The sequence below is a fragment of the Apis cerana genome, linkage group LG12, assembly GCF_029169275.1.
Source record: "Apis cerana isolate GH-2021 linkage group LG12, AcerK_1.0, whole genome shotgun sequence".
Classification (NCBI taxonomy): domain Eukaryota; kingdom Metazoa; phylum Arthropoda; class Insecta; order Hymenoptera; family Apidae; genus Apis; species Apis cerana.
In genome coordinates this window covers 7,889,773-7,908,087 of record NC_083863.1, presented here as the reverse complement: position 1 = coordinate 7,908,087, position 18,315 = coordinate 7,889,773, and the positions used below count along the sequence as shown (strand labels likewise).

Sequence of the window (18,315 nt, the reverse complement as noted above, 5' to 3'; positions counted from 1 at the left end):
TATCATATTTTATTCTAAATATAATTTTTTTACTAATTATATTTTAAAAATATTTTTTAATTATTTTAATTAAATGCAAATATATTTTTTATATAACATAAAAAAACATTTTTATCATCATTTGATAACTTTGAGAACTGTAAAGCGAATGATAATAATGGTTGTGGATTGCAAAAAATCTAATTTATATAATCCGATGTCTAGCCTTAAAAAAAACAAAAATTGAATGAATAAATCATATTTGATTCACTTTTTTTTGTTTATAATAATTATAATATAATTATTATATTATATAAATTATAATATAATATAATAATTATAATATAAGTACAAAAAATTATTGTCTCAGATTCAAATTTCCCGGTGTTATATATGCTATAGACGTATACTTTTTTGCAAATACGAATATTTTTAAATTACAAAAATCTTTATAAGAATTTTTAATTTTATTAATATAAAAAATATATAGATTAAAATATTCGAATAATAAGTATATAAACAATAAATTAATAAAAATAATAAATATATAATCTTTTCATTATTAGATACTTATATATTAAATCTATACTTTATCTTGTTTATGGTTATTTACTATATATCGAAGTTTTTACCGGTTAAAATCAGCTGTAAACAGTGTTACATGAATTCTTACAGCAGTTTTAGCAATGTTAATCGCATGCAGAATTTTTATCAATATAATGAGCACATGGAAATTACTCCAGCGTCGATGTTACGATCTTTTATCATATAAATATTCTTTACTGGTGATATTAACGGCGTTCACTTGTATATTTATTGGTATTGTTCATTTCGGAGAGGTTAGAGAACATATTATCATCTCTATTGTTTTTATGCTAAATCTACTTTATTAATTGTTATTATTCAATATATATTTTGTTAAATGGTTAATCCTTTTAAAAGAATTTAAATCTTAAAATTTATCTTCAAAATTATCAAGTTAGTATTTAGTTTTTAATATTTAGTATTTAGTATTTAGTATTTAATATTTAATATTTTAAATTTTAATTTAAAATATTAAAATATCTTTATTATAATTTAATATCTTCACATTATAATTTTTAATATTTTAATTTTTCAAATTTCAAATTTTTATTTTAATTGAATATAAATATTTCAGATGTGGATAACTTGGAGCAAAGAAAAATATGAAGCAGTATTTTATTCTTTTAATGATAATATATTAGGTATTTCTTTTCAAAAAAAGCTATGTCAACATGTTCCAATAGATGTTGTATATACATGGGTCAATGGCTCTGATCCAGTTTTTTTAAAAAGTTTGAAAGAACATGTTCCTATTACTGATATTAATACAGCTGCTTCCAGATTTAATGATAAAGATGAATTAAGATATTCATTACGTTCACTGGAAAAATATGCACCTTGGGTAAGACATGTGTATATTGTTACAAATGGTCAAATACCAAGTTGGTTAGATATGGATAATCCTAAAGTTACACTTGTTACTCATGAAGATATATTTATAAATAAAAGTGATCTTCCAACGTTTTCTAGTCCAGCTATTGAAAGTAATATTCATAGGTAATAATCAAATTCATCTATTTTATAATAGATAATGATTGCTTATAATGTATTTAATATGATTTTTATTTTCACAGAATTCCTGGAATTTCAGATAAATTTTTATATTTTAATGATGATGTTATGTTAGGGGCACAAGTATGGCCAGAAGATTTTATTACCCAAGCAAATGGTCAAAAAATATATCTTGCATGGTGGGTTCCTGATTGTTCGGATGTTTGTCCTTGGGCTTGGGTGGGTGATGGATCATGTGATCCTGCTTGTAATACAACATTATGTGAATTTGATGGTAGCATTCATTGTTTACATTTGTTTCTAATAATAATAATTATATCAGTTATTAATTTAAGAAATTAATTTAAGAAATAAAATAGTATAAATATATATGTACATATATACATATATATTTACACATTCATATTTGTATATAAATCTAATTCAATTTTTTAAATTTTTTTTAAAGGAGGAGATTGTGATAGCACACCAGTTCCTACTGACAGTGAAACTCTTGAAGAAGAAGGAGATTATTCACACAAACTTTTACAAGATTCATTAGATGATAATAACTATGGTTTTAAATTTCTAAATTTATTAAGAAACAGAAATATAAGTACTATGTGGAATGATACAGAAACATTTATTCAACAACCATCACCATCAAATATGACTACAAGCTTAAAGCTAAATATAAATAAATCTCATAATTTTAAAAATAATTATATAAGTTCCATTGAGAAATATTTTAATGAACAATCGATTCAAAATGATCAAATTATATCTACTCAGAAATCAATGCTATCAAAAATTATGAATAAAGTAAAATTTCAAACATCAAATATAACTAAAAGACATTTACTACTGAAACATTATTTAAATGATGATATCATAAATTTGCCACAAGTTAATAGTACCATAAAAATCAATCATAAATTACATCATTCTGATCAATGGAAACTTAGAACGAGACAACTTGATACATATGCTGAATCTTTGCTGTATGTGAATAGAATATATAATATGGCATATGGATTCGAACGTAGAAGAGTACCCGCTCATATGCCTCATCTGATAGATAAATGGATTGTTGCTGATATGCAAAAGAAATTCAAACATGAATTTAAAAGAACATCTAATCATAAAGTTAGAAGCTCGGAGGACATGCAATTTGCTTTTTCATATTTTTATTTTTTAATGAGTGAAAAACGGAATGTACCAATTGAAGAAATATTTGATATGTTTGACACCGATAAATCAGGGTAGTTATACTATTATAAAATAGTAATAATAGAGAGAGAAAGAGAGCAAAAAAATAATAAAAATATTATTCAAAATAGTAATTTTGTGCGGTTTTCGTGATTTATTATTTTCAGCACTTGGTCAGACAGAGAAATTAGGACTCTTCTATCTAGACTTTATCCACTTCCTCTTGATTATAGTTTAGTTATTGATTTTGAAAATGCAATAACAAATTGTTCAAATCATATGAAAATTACTAAAATACTAAATGTACCACCAGGAGAAAGATATTTGGATTCATCACTTGTAAATAAATTTTTTTGTTAATTATAAATTAATTATGATATTTAAAGTATAAAGAAAAATTATTTATTTATAATAATATTTAATGTTTTTATAGCCAATTGTAACTAAGGAATTGATATTAAAATGCGAATTAGTTTCAAGAAAAGTTAAAGCCAAATTTGGTGAAGAAAAACTTTATCAACATGAGATAATTAAAGCAGGAAAAAATGAAATATTTGAAATGTTAACGAGCAATGTATCTTTAACAGTACAACTTTTGGACGAGATACGTAGGGATCCCAAGTAAGTAATTTCATTAATTACAGATTTAATAATAGATATTATCAAATAATATTATTAAATTTTAGAAAATTTATTTGTCTAAATGATGATATGGATCCTCTTCGACATGCTGAAAATGAAGTAGTTCGGGCATTATTGAACGATTTTTATCGCTCTCTCTATCCATTACGTAGTACTTTTGAATTACCATTACAATATCGAAATCTTTTTACTCATCGACATAAACTCCTTGAATGGAGAGCAAATCGAACAAGGACCAGAAATTTATTATTATGTCTTATTCTTTTATTGCTTATTACCACGTTCTATCACTTTTTTTATCATCAAGTACGAAGATTATTCAGAATACGAGCTCTGCCCATTTTACTCGTTTAAAACTAAGCAAATTCAAAAATGAGAAAAACGATTTAAAATATATTGATATCTTCTAAATTTTTTTATTGGAATTGTGCATATTTATATAGATAATTTTTTCATAAAATTTATACTATTTTAACAAATAATTTTTATATTTTATTACGTATTTTATTCGTTAATCCATCCACAATTTAAAACTAATATTTAACAAAACAAAATGGAAATTGTTTATTTTAAAAGATTTATTTAATAAAAAATATAATTGATTAAGAATTTATATATTATATATTTTATAAGATAAAATGATATACGAACAAATAAATATTTAAATATCATTTTTAAATTAAATAAAACGTTCCTGTATATATATATATATATATATATATATATATATATATATATACACATATAAAATATAAACAAAAGAGTACTATGTATATATTATACTTTGCTCTTTTCTTTTAACTTTCATATAATAAGCTTTACATAATTCAAACTAATTATAAATATTTGTTGAAAATAAATTAATTAATATTTTTTTGTATAAAATAACGAATTGTATCGATTAATGCATTAAAATTAATAACATCAAATTATGCATATGCAAATTTTATATGAAATATTTTTTTTAAAAAAGTAATTCTCGAATTACTTTGTATCTTATCGTACTACATATCGATAAAGTAATGAATATTATCATTTTATTTCAAAATTTGTATTTATTTTATTTTTAAAATAAAATCTGTAAATAACATAATTTAAATAAAATTGTATTTTGTATTGCCTAAACATTATTTACATCCATTTTTAGAAAAATTATTCGTTAATTTTTCTATAATTATAATATTTTTTATTTTGTAATACGAAAAATTTGTTGAAAATATGTTATATCAATTCAATTGTATTTTAATGATTAATTTAAAAAAATTCGTGAAAAAATATTATAAAATTTCGAATTAGATTTATCATTTTTATTTTAATATCAATATCATTATTGCATCAATGCTAAAGAAAATATAAATTTAAATGAGCAATATTATAATAAAAATATAATAAAAAAAAATATTATAGTTACATATTTGTTCTATATATATATATATATAGAATTAAATGATTTTTACATAAGTACATTTTATTATTAATGGTTATTAATATTACAATTGTAAAAACTAAAATTATGTTTTAATATGATGATAAATTAAACAAAATAATATAAAAAAAATAAATATATTTCCTATTCTTCTATATTTTTCTACTTTTCTAACATTCAATATTTATTGATAAAAAAATGAATATGTAAGAATATTCATTCAAACTAAAATATCTTTTAATCCAATAATTATTAAAATTAAAATATAAACTAATTTTTATTTTAAATAAAGTTGCTTTTAAAATAAGATGTGTTTATAATCATTATATTGTGCTCTATGTTTAATATTTAAAAACTTTTGCAAATTCATATTAATTGTTGTTAATTCATATTAATTCATATTGCATTTTATTACGAGTCCGATGTCTGTTGTCTATCTAAAGGGGGACAATTCATATGCCGAAGATTTCGCGGGCCAACCATACCTTCCTGTACTTTTGCGCATTCACTCAACCATATTGCAACGCTAGCTACTTCTTCAGCTGATAGCCGAGGTCCAATACCTGATATTAAATTATATAATTATATAATAGATATCTTATAAAAATTTATAATAATTATAATTATGTAAAAAATGTTTAATTTATAAACAATCATAAAGTATCACAAATTATTCATTTTATAATTAAAAAAAAATAACGGTTCCATTTATAATTAATGATTTTTAATTGTCTCACCAGGAACATTGGGGTAGTATTTGAGTATTTTTGAATCTAAGGCTTTCTTCTTTTTTCTTTTTTCGCTTGCATTTCTATCTTCTGTACTTCGTATACTATGTTTTTTACTATAACTCTCTTCTGATGTACTGCTATTAGTCGCGTTCTTCGCAGATATATTTTCATATTTATTTAATTTCTGTTCATCATTAGAATCTATTTTTTTGCTTGATTCAGCATCATTAACAAAAGTCTCAGATTCCATTTTCAATAATCTTTTATTATATAAATCTTGTTTCATTTCATCTTCAATTGTTTTTTTGTAATTAATATAATTGTCGCTCAATTGTGGTGTTATGTCCGCTGTAAAAAAAATTTTTTCTAAATTAAGTGAAAAATATAAAAAATAATTATTAGATAAATTTACTTCTTGAAGAATCAATATCTTCTCTTGATACTAATTCCAAATCTAAATTCACATCAGCTTCAGTATCTTGGCTCGTAACTGAACAAGCACGATCTATAAAAAATTTTTCCTTGTTTTTTTCTTGAATTCCCAAATATTCAGAATCCCATATAATAAATTCTGTTGGATCTTCATCAGCAGGATCTCTTTCAGTTCCATCACAACGAAGTCCCGCTAAATATCTAGAAAATATATAAGTATTAATATTATTAATTATAAATTTATTTAATAAAATATATATGAAATAATATTAAATATTATAAATATTAACATGTTATATATTATATAAATTTATTATGTACCCATATATTTCCAAAAAAAATGTAACAGGAATCATAGCAGATCCACCTTCAGGTTCATGAGTGAACAATTCACAAATCATAAGCATTGTTTCAAAGAGACTTGAACTTAAAAGTCCAACGGCGATTGCCAAAAATTTTTTTACTTGGCATTTTCGTCGAAATTTTCCTATTATCAAAATCAAATTTAAATCTCGACGATCCAAACATAAGCAGTCCCATCGTCTTAAAATCGTTTCCACAGGTAAAAATTTATTATAATCTGTTTCGAAAAATATTACTTTGAAAATACAATTTTAATAAAAAAAAAAAGATATCCGCGTAATTTAAACATATTTCCATTTACATTTTACTTCTATTTATTAAAAATTATTTAAATATTTAATGTACAGCATAGAATGTCTTCGAATATTATTACGAAAATAATCGATAAAAACTAATACATATATATTGCTATAATATAATATAATATTTATATTCAAATAATTATTACCTCCAAATTGTCGAAGTAAAATTCTCAGGAAGCCGAGAGTCAAACCGGAAGCTGTATTCGGTGGTGGATATTCCAATCTCAATTTCGTAGGTGGTTCTTCTCCATCGGCCAATGCTCGAAAATATGAACTGGACCATAAAAGTAAATCGTACGGTTGAGTTCGAATAGCCGCCTTACAAAATTCCTTTAAAATTAGTGGCAAATTAGGTGGTATAATAACTTCATGTTCTGAAATTGATTGTTCTGCAAGGGACATTTCTCAAGTTTTAGCAAATATCGATCTATTAAGAATAAAAACTTTAAAAAGGAACAAATTGAAGTTCTCAAAATACTACAGTACGAAGCGAGCCTAAGACTAACTTGGATAACGTAGTAGTACACCATGTCAAGTATATTGTTTGTTACCTGTTCGCGAATTTGTCGTCTAGGAAACAATATCGATGGAAAATGATCAATTTCTGATAAAAATAATATTTCTTTCTTTCATCGATATTCATTCTATCTTAAAATATAAATATATTATTGTTATTCTTTTTATAATTTAAAAATTTAAAAATGTAATTTAAAAATATTATAACAAATTATTATAATTACATTTTTTTTAATAATTACATTAATATTATTTAATTTCATATAAAATATTAAGAATATAAAAATAAAAAATAAATAAAAATATACATTTTAAAATATATTATTATTATTAAAAAAAAAACTTTTAATTATCATTTCAAATATATGAATTTTACTTCGAAACTTTTCATTAAGTGAAAAAAATATAGTAAATATCATCAATATAATTTCTATCAATAAATATGTTTGAAAATACACAATACTTGCTTAAAATATATTTGAATATTCCCTCTCGTAATGTGACGTATTCGATAGATACTTATAGATGGCGTTATTTATAGCGTAGTTTTGGAGGGATAACACGATTCACTATGGCGGTGATTGATGTTATGCGTTTGTGATCATCACGGTAAAGATCGGATCTAATACACGAATATTCAATTAAATCAAGTACATATTTAAATATATGTCAAATTAATTAAAACTTTACTTGTACACATAAAAAGTACGTCACAAAAACAATCAAAATGTCAAAACCGGACGAAAATGCAGACACAGGAGATACGGGAGACAATTCAAATGGATCTTCGGCCGAAACCACGTCGTCTCGAGGTGGTGATTTTGAAACAAAACTAGAAACTGATCGAAGTAAACGATTTGATTATTTACTAAAACAGACTGAAATATTCTCCCATTTTATGACAAATAATCAGAAAGATAAGGCTGGGAGTCCATTAAAAGTTAAAGCTGGCAGACCTAGAAAACAGCCAGAAAATCAAGCGAAAACTGATTCCGGTGATCATAGACACCGTAAGACAGAACAAGAAGAAGATGAAGAATTATTGGCTGAAAGTAATGCCAGTGTTGCGCCAACGACGCGTTTCGAATCTTCGCCACACTACATCAAATCCGGTGAGTTACGAGATTATCAAATAAGAGGTTTGAATTGGATGATATCATTATACGAGCATGGTATCAATGGAATTTTGGCTGATGAAATGGGTCTTGGTAAGACTCTTCAAACTATTTCACTGCTAGGATACATGAAACATTTTAGAAATATTCCTGGGCCACATATAGTCATTGTTCCCAAATCTACTTTGGCAAATTGGATGAATGAATTTAAAAAATGGTGTCCAAGTTTAAGAGCAGTATGTCTCATTGGAGATGCAGAGACTCGAAATACTTTCATTAGAGAAGTTATGATGCCTGGGGAATGGGATGTTTGTGTAACATCTTATGAAATGGTTATAAAAGAAAAATCAGTGTTCAAGAAGTTCAATTGGCGTTATATGGTAATTGATGAAGCTCATAGAATAAAAAATGAAAAATCAAAATTGTCAGAAATCTTAAGGGAGTTTAAAACAGCTAATCGTCTTCTATTAACAGGAACACCTTTACAAAATAATCTTCATGAACTATGGTCCTTGCTCAATTTTTTATTACCAGATGTATTTAATAGTTCAGATGATTTTGATTCTTGGTTTAATACTAATAGCTTCTTAGGTGATAATTCTTTAGTTGAAAGATTACATGCTGTCCTTCGACCATTCCTTTTAAGACGTTTGAAATCTGAAGTAGAGAAAGGACTCAAACCTAAAAAAGAAATTAAAGTATACATTGGTCTTAGTAAAATGCAAAGAGAATGGTATACTAAGGTACTTATGAAAGATATAGATATAGTCAATGGTGCAGGAAAGATTGAAAAAATGAGATTGCAGAATATTTTAATGCAGCTACGCAAATGTTGTAATCATCCATATTTATTTGATGGAGCAGAACCTGGACCTCCTTATACAACTGATGAACATCTCGTTTATAATTGTGGTAAAATGGTAATCTTGGATAAGTTATTACCAAAATTACAGCAACAAGAATCACGAGTTCTCATATTTAGTCAAATGACCAGAATGTTAGATATTTTAGAAGATTATTGTCACTGGAGAGGTTTTCAATATTGTCGTTTAGATGGTAATACAGCACATGAGGATAGACAGCGTCAAATTAACGAATACAACGCACCGGGAAGCGAGAAATTCATTTTTATGCTATCAACTCGTGCCGGTGGTTTAGGTATTAATTTAGCAACGGCAGATGTAGTTATTATTTATGATTCTGATTGGAATCCACAAATGGATCTACAAGCAATGGATCGAGCTCATCGCATAGGTCAACAAAAGCAAGTTCGTGTATTTAGGTTTATCACAGAAAACACTGTAGAAGAAAAGATAGTGGAACGTGCGGAAGTTAAATTACGTTTAGATAAGTTAGTTATTCAACAAGGACGATTAGTGGATGCGAAACAAACAGCGTTGAATAAAGATGAAATGTTAAACATGATCAGGCATGGTGCAAACGAAGTGTTTGCATCTAAAGACAGTGCTATTACAGACGAAGATATAGATACCATTCTTCAAAAAGGTGAAGCTAGAACCGAGGAGATGAAACAGAAATTAGAAAGTTTGGGTGAATCTTCTTTGCGTAACTTTACCGTAGATGCGCCCACGGATTCTGTCTATCAATTTGAAGGTGAAGATTATCGCGAAAAACAAAAAATTCTTGGTATAGGGAATTGGATAGAACCGCCAAAACGCGAGCGTAAAGCCAATTACGCAGTTGATGCATATTTCAGAGAAGCTCTTAGAGTTTCAGAACCAAAAGCTCCAAAAGCACCTAGACCGCCAAAACAACCAATTGTTCAAGATTTCCAGTTTTTCCCGCCACGATTATTCGAATTACTTGATCAGGAGATATATTACTTTCGACAAACAGTTGGATATAAAGTTCCAAAGAATCCAGAGCTTGGATCGGATGCTGCCAGAATTCAAAAGGAAGAGCAACGTAAAATAGATGAAGCTCAACCTTTAACCGACGACGAAGTTGCAGAAAAAGAGAAATTATTAACTCAAGGATTTACGAATTGGACAAAAAGAGATTTTAATCAATTCATAAAAGCCAATGAAAAATATGGTCGAGATGATATCGAGAATATAGCTAAGGAAGTAGAAGGAAAAACTCCCGAAGAAGTCATGGAATATTCGGCCGTTTTTTGGGAACGTTGTCATGAATTACAAGATATAGACAGAGTAATGGCTCAAATTGAACGAGGAGAAGCAAAAATACAGAGACGAGCCGGAATCAAAAAAGCTTTGGATGCCAAAATGGCAAGGTACCGTGCTCCTTTTCATCAATTGAGGATAGCATATGGAACAAACAAAGGTAAAAATTATACCGAGGAAGAAGATCGATTTCTCGTGTGTATGTTACACAAACTCGGCTTTGACAAAGAGAACGTATACGAGGAGCTTCGTGCCACAGTCAGATCGGCGCCACAATTTCGTTTTGACTGGTTTGTGAAATCGCGTACAGCTTTAGAACTACAACGACGATGCAATACATTGATCACATTGATCGAACGTGAAAATCAAGAATTGGAGGAACGAGAGAGACAAGAAAGGAGGAAAAAAGGTGGCAATATTGGAGCAAAGCCCGCATCGAAACGGAAACAGGAAAATTTGCCGGCACCACAAGATAAACCACGAAAAAAGAAAAAATAAAAAGAATAAATATGCCTTATTTTAAAGAGCACGAACTTGACCTGTAATAATTTTTCCATCGTTCATTCTTCTTCAAGATATTAACGATTTATTATCGTTTCAAATTCAAAGGAATTTGTAAAACTTCATTCTTGTTCATCCTCTGCAATCTATATTTCAATATGACATTCAATTTGACATTTTTTTTTTTTTTAATGATAAAAATTACGAAGAATCATCTTTAAAAGTCACGAAGAAAACTAGTTAACAATAGAACAATTTAATATTAACAAACAGGTTGACAGCAATATTCGAAATGGTTTTGCATGTGTAACCTTGGCACGATAACTTTTTATATTTATACGTATCAAGTGATTTCAATTCACCTCATGAATATTAAAGTCAAGTTATAATTATTTGACATTGATGAAGAAAAGTGAGACTTTTTTTATACATATATATACTTAATTATCACGAAAACGTTACACACCACCATCTATGTATTACACAAAACCACATACGTACCTTGATTTAATTTTACATAAATAATTGTAATGCAATATTACGTGAATGATTTTATTTATTTGCTATGATTTTAAAAGGCATTGTAATTCGTTTTACGAATAAAATATATGCCGCATCATATAAACGTTTAATGTGTTTGATCAATTATTAATTATTACCTTATTATATGAAAATAACAAACTAAAAAATATCTGAAGATAATGAATAATATAAGAAGAAAATTTCAATTGTGTTTATATATATATATATATGATTATATTTATTAATTTCAGAATTCATAGCAATAAAGAAAAGAAAGATATAACTCAAATTACTTATTCCTAAATTAAATTTTATAGAAAATAAGAATAAATAACACAGTATCCTAATTCTACATAAATTCATATATTTTAAATACCAAATATATTATAGATATTTTATGATATGATAACAAAAAATTAATTACCGAAATCAAATCATAAATATATAAATTTTGTATTTGCAAGAAAATTTCAATGTTCATGAAACTAATATTTATTGCATTCTAACAATAATATTTTTTCATATTTTTCAAATTTATTCAATGATATCTTACTAAAAATTTCTGATTTTATAATTACAATAAAAAAGAAATTTTTAATTACGAGAAATTATAATTTTAAGAATATTTTAATCAATATACTTGTTATACATTTTTTTATAAATGCGTAGTTAAACTATTGACTATATTTTATAGTTTACGTATAATTTAAAAAATATTATTAAGAAATTATATTGTAAATTCATCGAAGTATTATAAAAAAAAACATGAAAAATATGTCTTTTAATAAAATGTCATAAAAAGTATTTAAAATTAAAAATTAAATTTTTATTACTGTGTTATATTAACATTATAAAAAATAAATTTTTAATAAATATTGAAAGATAAAATAGAATAATTAATTAAATATTTTTTTCTTTTTTTCTGGTTAAATTAATTTTAGATTATAAGAGTTATTAATATCATCATGTTACTCTAATCTATTTTAATAATAGTTAATATAACAGTTAGCAGTTTTAATTGATACTGATTTTTAAGAATGAATTTCTCATTATTAGTATTAATAAAATAAAGTATCAAATTAAATATTTTAACAAATAACAAATATTTTACATAATATTTCACATTTATACTAAGATATGTCTAATATCACTAATCTAAAAAGAAACAAATTAAAAATATTCTTATATTACATTAAAGGATATACAGAAAAATTTGCAAGAAATTGAAGTGCCTCATTTTATGATAATTGCTTATCCTATTTTATTTTTTTTCAATTTACTTTGATTTTCTTCTTTTTTTTTTTATTTTTTAAATATTTTTTTAATGTATCGCTATCTTAATTTACTACACATACTTTCGAAATGTTACAGCAATATCATTCTGTCTGAGATTAATCGGCAGTAGAGTACATTTAGTTTACAATGAATGTAATATATTCATCAATAATTACAATTATTAGAAATGATAATGTAATTTTCTATGTTATACATATAAATCACTCATGGCAAGGATTGGCCCAACTACAAGTTATTTTAATATATATAAAATTATCCATACAATTTAGATAAGTTATATTTCGTATTTAGTTAGAAATAAAAAAAAATTAAACAAAGAAAAATTAAGCGAAATAAGAAGGTAACATTATTTGAGATTACATATTTAGAAAAGATATATATTTTTTTTTTTAAATAGAAAAAAATAAAAAAATTATTAATTATTATAATTTTAATTTGTAAAATTTGATAATCGTATGAAAAACAGAAAAAAACATAGAACAATATTATATTTTTTTCATTATATTCGAGATATATATCAAAAACGAAATTTTCTGTATATATATATTTGCATATGTATATTTCTTTTTCTTTTTATTTTATTAAATTTATGTAATAATTAAGATGAAAATTTCTAAACGACTAAAATAATAAGAAGTTATATGCTTGACAAAATGAATGATAAAAATAATAAATAAAATTTAACGCATTACTGATTAGATAACGTATCAATGGGCCTAATTAAAATATGAAAATATAAATTTATATTTCCGATTAACACATTTTTTATATCGACAATTAGCAGTTACGATATACGATCAAAATTTGATGTCTATAAATTCATTCTTAAACCTCATTCTTTAATATATATTATTGCAAGTGTTCTATCACTTGACTTTATTAATATTCTAAAGTTTGAATGATTATATCTGTCTACATTTTAAAGTTTGCAATAATGGCAATAACAATAGTAATACCAATAAATTACATAGCGCGATAAATTTTTTATCCCGCTTATGTATTTAATATAAATGTATATATATATATATACATATATGTATATAAATATATAATGTATAATATACATATATATATAAATATATATATACAATATATATTTTGTACCTAATACGTATACTACAATTTATTATCTAAAATCTACAACTCGATTATAATTGCTCTGCGATATCAAAGAATTTAGCATATACGCAGTTCATTTCCATTGCAGAATTTGGATATTTTTCTTTTTACAATATTATATTAAATTTTAAATGAATTTCGATTATATTATAGACAATAATTATAACTATGCATGCTTAGAAGTTATTTATTTGAAATTTTTCATTTTTCTTGAGTAAATGTGCACATAAAAATTCCTAAATTTTTTTATTATATATAATTTTATTTTAGTGCTTTTGCAAGAAACCAATATTCTTGCACAGATATTGTTTCACTTATTTTATAATTCTTACGTACGTTTCATTACATACATAGTGATATAGAGATAGATAGAGATAGATTGAAAGAGAAAAAGAAAGAGATTTCACTCAATTTGAGTAATGTTTCAGAACAATCAACTAAATTAATCTTACTGTTAACATTATAAAATATACAAGCCTAGCCTATTTCAAAAAATATCAGCACATCATAGACTTAATGATAATAGTTAATATAACAATAGTACGATATTCACTGGAAATATGAGACACACAACATGTTTAATAAATAAAATGTGCATATTATTTTAACAATAAAAAAAAAAGTTGCATTTGTTGAAAATGCAAAATAAAATTCGACATTGTATCGCAGAAATTGAGTTTTAAGTTTAATAATTGAGTTCACAGTGGTCACTTTTTATTCAATAAACAAAATCCTTGAATTATATAAATTTATATAAATTATATAACTTTCAAATTATTAAAAAAACAACAAAATATTAAAAAATTTCTTTTTTCATTTACATTATATTTATGATTTTACTATTATATAAATTTTTTTGAATTAAAAATTTATTAATCATTATATTCAATAAAGAATAGAAAATGACCATCGCACTCAATGAAGAGTAAAATGTTTCAAATAAATCACGTAAATTAATTATACGTTAACAGGTACTTAAACTGTGATATATAATTATTATTATTATTATTATTATTATTATTATTAATATTAATAGTATTAATGATATTAATATCAATAATAATAATAACAATAGCGATGTCTCATTAAGGAAAAGTTTTCATTGATCTATATCATAAACGGTACATCGTGTGTGTGTATATATATATACATATATATATATATATATATATATATATATATATATATATATATACGTGGCTTTTTAAAATGCTACAAATCTCTTGCGTCAGATCACAATAAGGATAATATCACACATAAAAGGACAAAAAAGGTGGTTCTAAAATTGATAAAAATGATTGCGAAAGATGATTGTGAGAAAGTCAACTGAAAGCAGGAACAAAATGGATAGTGCTACAAATATAGAAATTCAACGCCCTATCCGTACTTTTTTTTAAGCAATACAAGAGAATGTAAGTGAAAGCTTTAATTTGAAATTAGATGCCTCCAAGGGGGTGGATCGGGGGGTGGAGGCAAAGGGACTGGTTACGGTCGGCAATGACCTCTTTTTCTACCACCTTCATTCCCATCTTCCTCTTCACCACCTCTTCTTACTTCAGTATAACGTTCACCTTTCACACTTACAATCTTGTTATCTAAATAACGTACTAATTTTTTTGGTTCCGTTTTCGGGGCGACTGGACGATGTTCACGTGAATCATCATCTCTATCAACGTAACTATATCGTGCGATGATACGTGATTTCAATTCCTCATCATTTACTCTGGCCTTGTTACGACCGTTTGGCTACAGAAGATAATTATGCTATTTTATTTCGCTTAATACATAATTGCTTTACTAAAATGTAAAGTATATGAGTAAAATATGCACATGCATTCAATATTTTAAATTAATAGTAAGTTATTTAATATCATGTAAGACATATGATATATTTTTTAATTAAAAAAGTATATATATATACTAGATACTTACTGTTAGAAAAGTAAGATTACTAACAAGACTTTGTCCTGCTTCTTGTCTATGAAGTGCAAGCTGTGCTGCTTTTGCTATATCACCACCTGCAACTGCTAAGCAATGTCTAGCTTCTGCTGGACTTGCAGCTGGAAACATTTCTTGCAGAAGTGCTACTTGATGCCAAGATGATTCCTAATATGTGATACATTGATATTTTAAAATTATAATATATATATTAATAAATAAAATTTATTATATAAATAGAAAAGAATAAGACAATTAAAGATATCAACTATTTTAATGCTAAATTTTATTCTAATATTAGTTTATTGTTGTAAAATAATATTATTTGAAAATTAATAATATAAAAAATTTTTACATGTAACTAAATTTTTTACATTTTAAATTATGACAAAAATAAATAATCATGATACAATTGATTTAATAAAATAAAAAAATATAATACATTTAATTTATAAAAAAATTAAAAAGACTTACTTCTGAAAAATATTCTCCACTAGAATCACTTCCAGCATCACTTGTTTCTGAAAGATGATGAACTCTCATTCTTTGTGTACCAGGAGGTAACAAAGCTGTTAAACTAATATGACTCAAAGGATCCTGAGGTTGGCAATTTTCATTTTCTTTAGTTTCTTGCCGTAATTTGCTTTCAATATCTAACAACCATTTAGATACTGCTTCTTTTTCAATGGTAGAAAACTCAGGAAGGCAAGCAGAAACCATTTCACATAATCCATCAACATCCAAATCTTCCTCAAGTGCACTTTCTTCTACCATACTTACCACATAACTCAAAACAATATCATCTATTAAACTAGAAATAATATTTTTATAAATTACAAACATACATTAAATATATATAGATTTCATATAAATTTTCAAATTATAAACAAAAAAACATTTTTATTTTTCTTTTTTTTTTACCTTAATTGGGCAGTGGGTACCTCTTTCCTCACAAAACTAAATAAAGACTTTTTGACCAATTCTTCTTTTTCATCCATTGTACGATTCATTCTAAAAAATTTATAATAATCTATTAAATATAAAATATATTTTTTATATTTATTTAAAAATCATCTATTAAAAATATAAGTATATATATATATAAACATAATAGATCCAATCTGTTGCTTTTCTATTTTATATAAATTTATATTTTTTAAAATAATTAGTTTATTAATAAATATAATTTTTCTTGAAATAATATTTTATTTTACTAAAATAAAAATTTTATTTAATAATTTATGAAAATAATATATATAATAATAATAAAAAATATTCGCAGAAAAAAAATATTCTTGAAAATGCCTGATAATATTAATATATCATAAAATATTAAGCAAAATTAGTTTTATCATAATATAAAAATTTTATCATAAAATTTACATAGGAGAAAAATAGAACAAAAATAATTTTATTAAAAAAAATTTACAAGAAATAATTGTAAATAATTATAATATATTAAATAAAAATTGTAAGTTTTAACATAAGCTTATCAATCAATTTCAATTTATTACATAGCATATTAATTTTGTCAAATTTGACATCAAATTTTATTTAAAAAGTTTAAATTAAACAATTAATAGTTAAACAATTATCTTTCTAGATAGGTTAAGAGAAATAAAGCAAGACCAACACACAATTTACAACAAAATTGCATTCAATGAAGAATTTTCATTAATATTTTTATTTTATATAAGATGACAAAAAAAATAATTTTTTTAATTGTATTAAACAACAAAAATTGAATAATAAGAATTATTAAGAAAAATGTATGAGAAAGAGACAAGAAGAAATTGACAGAAAGGTGGTAGCAGCGCCGGTCACATCGAGTTCTTAACATTTTCGTTTATCTGCGATAATCGACGGATTCCATAAAATAATATTGATATAATTCATTGTGAAAATAGGCACAAGTACGAACCTGATCTTATTCACTTGTTCGAAGTCCCCGGATTGTACTTGAGGCTGAAAACTGATAAAAATTTCGTATACAAACAACGTTCCTCGATTTGACAGTTCGGTAAGGGGAGGGGTAAAGATAACGTGGCGCCATCATGATTGCGAGTTGCGACCTACTTTGGGATCAAATCAGCAATCCTAATATTACAATTTTAATATTGATATAATTCAAAAAAGAATAACTATTATATAGAATAAAATGATTTTCATTGTATATGATGAATTAAAATGTATATTTTTTTATATAAATGTTTAAATCTATTAAAATATGAATATAAAAATTCAATTTACATCGAAGCACTAATATCGATACTGTAACCCTTGGAATATTTGTTGTATAAATATTAATCAGTATGTAATTGAAATTATTTTATAAATAAATAAAATAGAATTAATTATTTTGTAAAATCATTTTAGAGGTATTATTACATAATATTTACAAAGTACACATTATAATTGAAAAATTTAAAACTTTAAAAACAAATATATATTTTTTATTGGAAAGATTGAAGTTTCAATATTTAAAATTATAACATATAATTATAT

At 24.6% G+C, this 18,315-nt stretch overlaps 4 protein-coding genes across 5 annotated transcripts; 2 read left to right on the top strand and 2 right to left on the bottom strand.

Moving 5' to 3' along the window:
- The first annotated feature begins 40 nt into the window (after positions 1-40).
- Positions 41-5,393, top strand: LOC107998891 (N-acetylglucosamine-1-phosphotransferase subunits alpha/beta). Of its 2 annotated transcripts, none has more exons than XM_017058414.3 (7): positions 41-818; positions 1,139-1,560; positions 1,638-1,849; positions 2,024-2,816; positions 2,931-3,102; positions 3,197-3,384; positions 3,450-5,393. In XM_017058414.3, the coding sequence occupies exons 1-7, from the start codon at positions 666-668 to the stop codon at positions 3,757-3,759; spliced, it is 2,250 nt and encodes a 749-aa protein (XP_016913903.1). In that variant the 5' UTR covers positions 41-665; the 3' UTR covers positions 3,760-5,393. The 2 variants fall into 2 exon arrangements, with proteins under 2 accessions (XP_016913903.1, XP_028523100.1); XM_028667299.2 differs by having other exon boundaries at positions 816-957.
- Positions 4,441-7,389, bottom strand: LOC107998943 (uncharacterized). The gene is made up of 5 exons (XM_017058507.3): positions 6,806-7,389; positions 6,316-6,574; positions 5,975-6,195; positions 5,569-5,910; positions 4,441-5,394 (listed from the first exon to the last, which is right to left on the bottom strand). Exons 1-5 carry the CDS (start codon positions 7,059-7,061, stop codon positions 5,243-5,245), a joined length of 1,230 nt encoding a protein of 409 aa, XP_016913996.2. The 5' UTR covers positions 7,062-7,389; the 3' UTR covers positions 4,441-5,242.
- A 321-nt stretch (positions 7,390-7,710) lies between these two features.
- LOC107998944 (chromatin-remodeling complex ATPase chain Iswi) lies at positions 7,711-11,560 on the top strand. The gene has a single exon (XM_017058508.3). It carries the CDS (start codon positions 7,903-7,905, stop codon positions 10,930-10,932), a length of 3,030 nt encoding a protein of 1,009 aa, XP_016913997.1. The 5' UTR covers positions 7,711-7,902; the 3' UTR covers positions 10,933-11,560.
- A 505-nt stretch (positions 11,561-12,065) lies between these two features.
- Positions 12,066-17,885, bottom strand: LOC107998946 (CUE domain-containing protein 2). The gene is made up of 5 exons (XM_017058513.3): positions 17,732-17,885; positions 16,732-16,821; positions 16,285-16,621; positions 15,805-15,978; positions 12,066-15,618 (listed from the first exon to the last, which is right to left on the bottom strand). Exons 2-5 carry the CDS (start codon positions 16,818-16,820, stop codon positions 15,358-15,360), a joined length of 861 nt encoding a protein of 286 aa, XP_016914002.1. The 5' UTR covers position 16,821; positions 17,732-17,885; the 3' UTR covers positions 12,066-15,357.
- Positions 17,886-18,315: the final 430 nt, after the last annotated feature.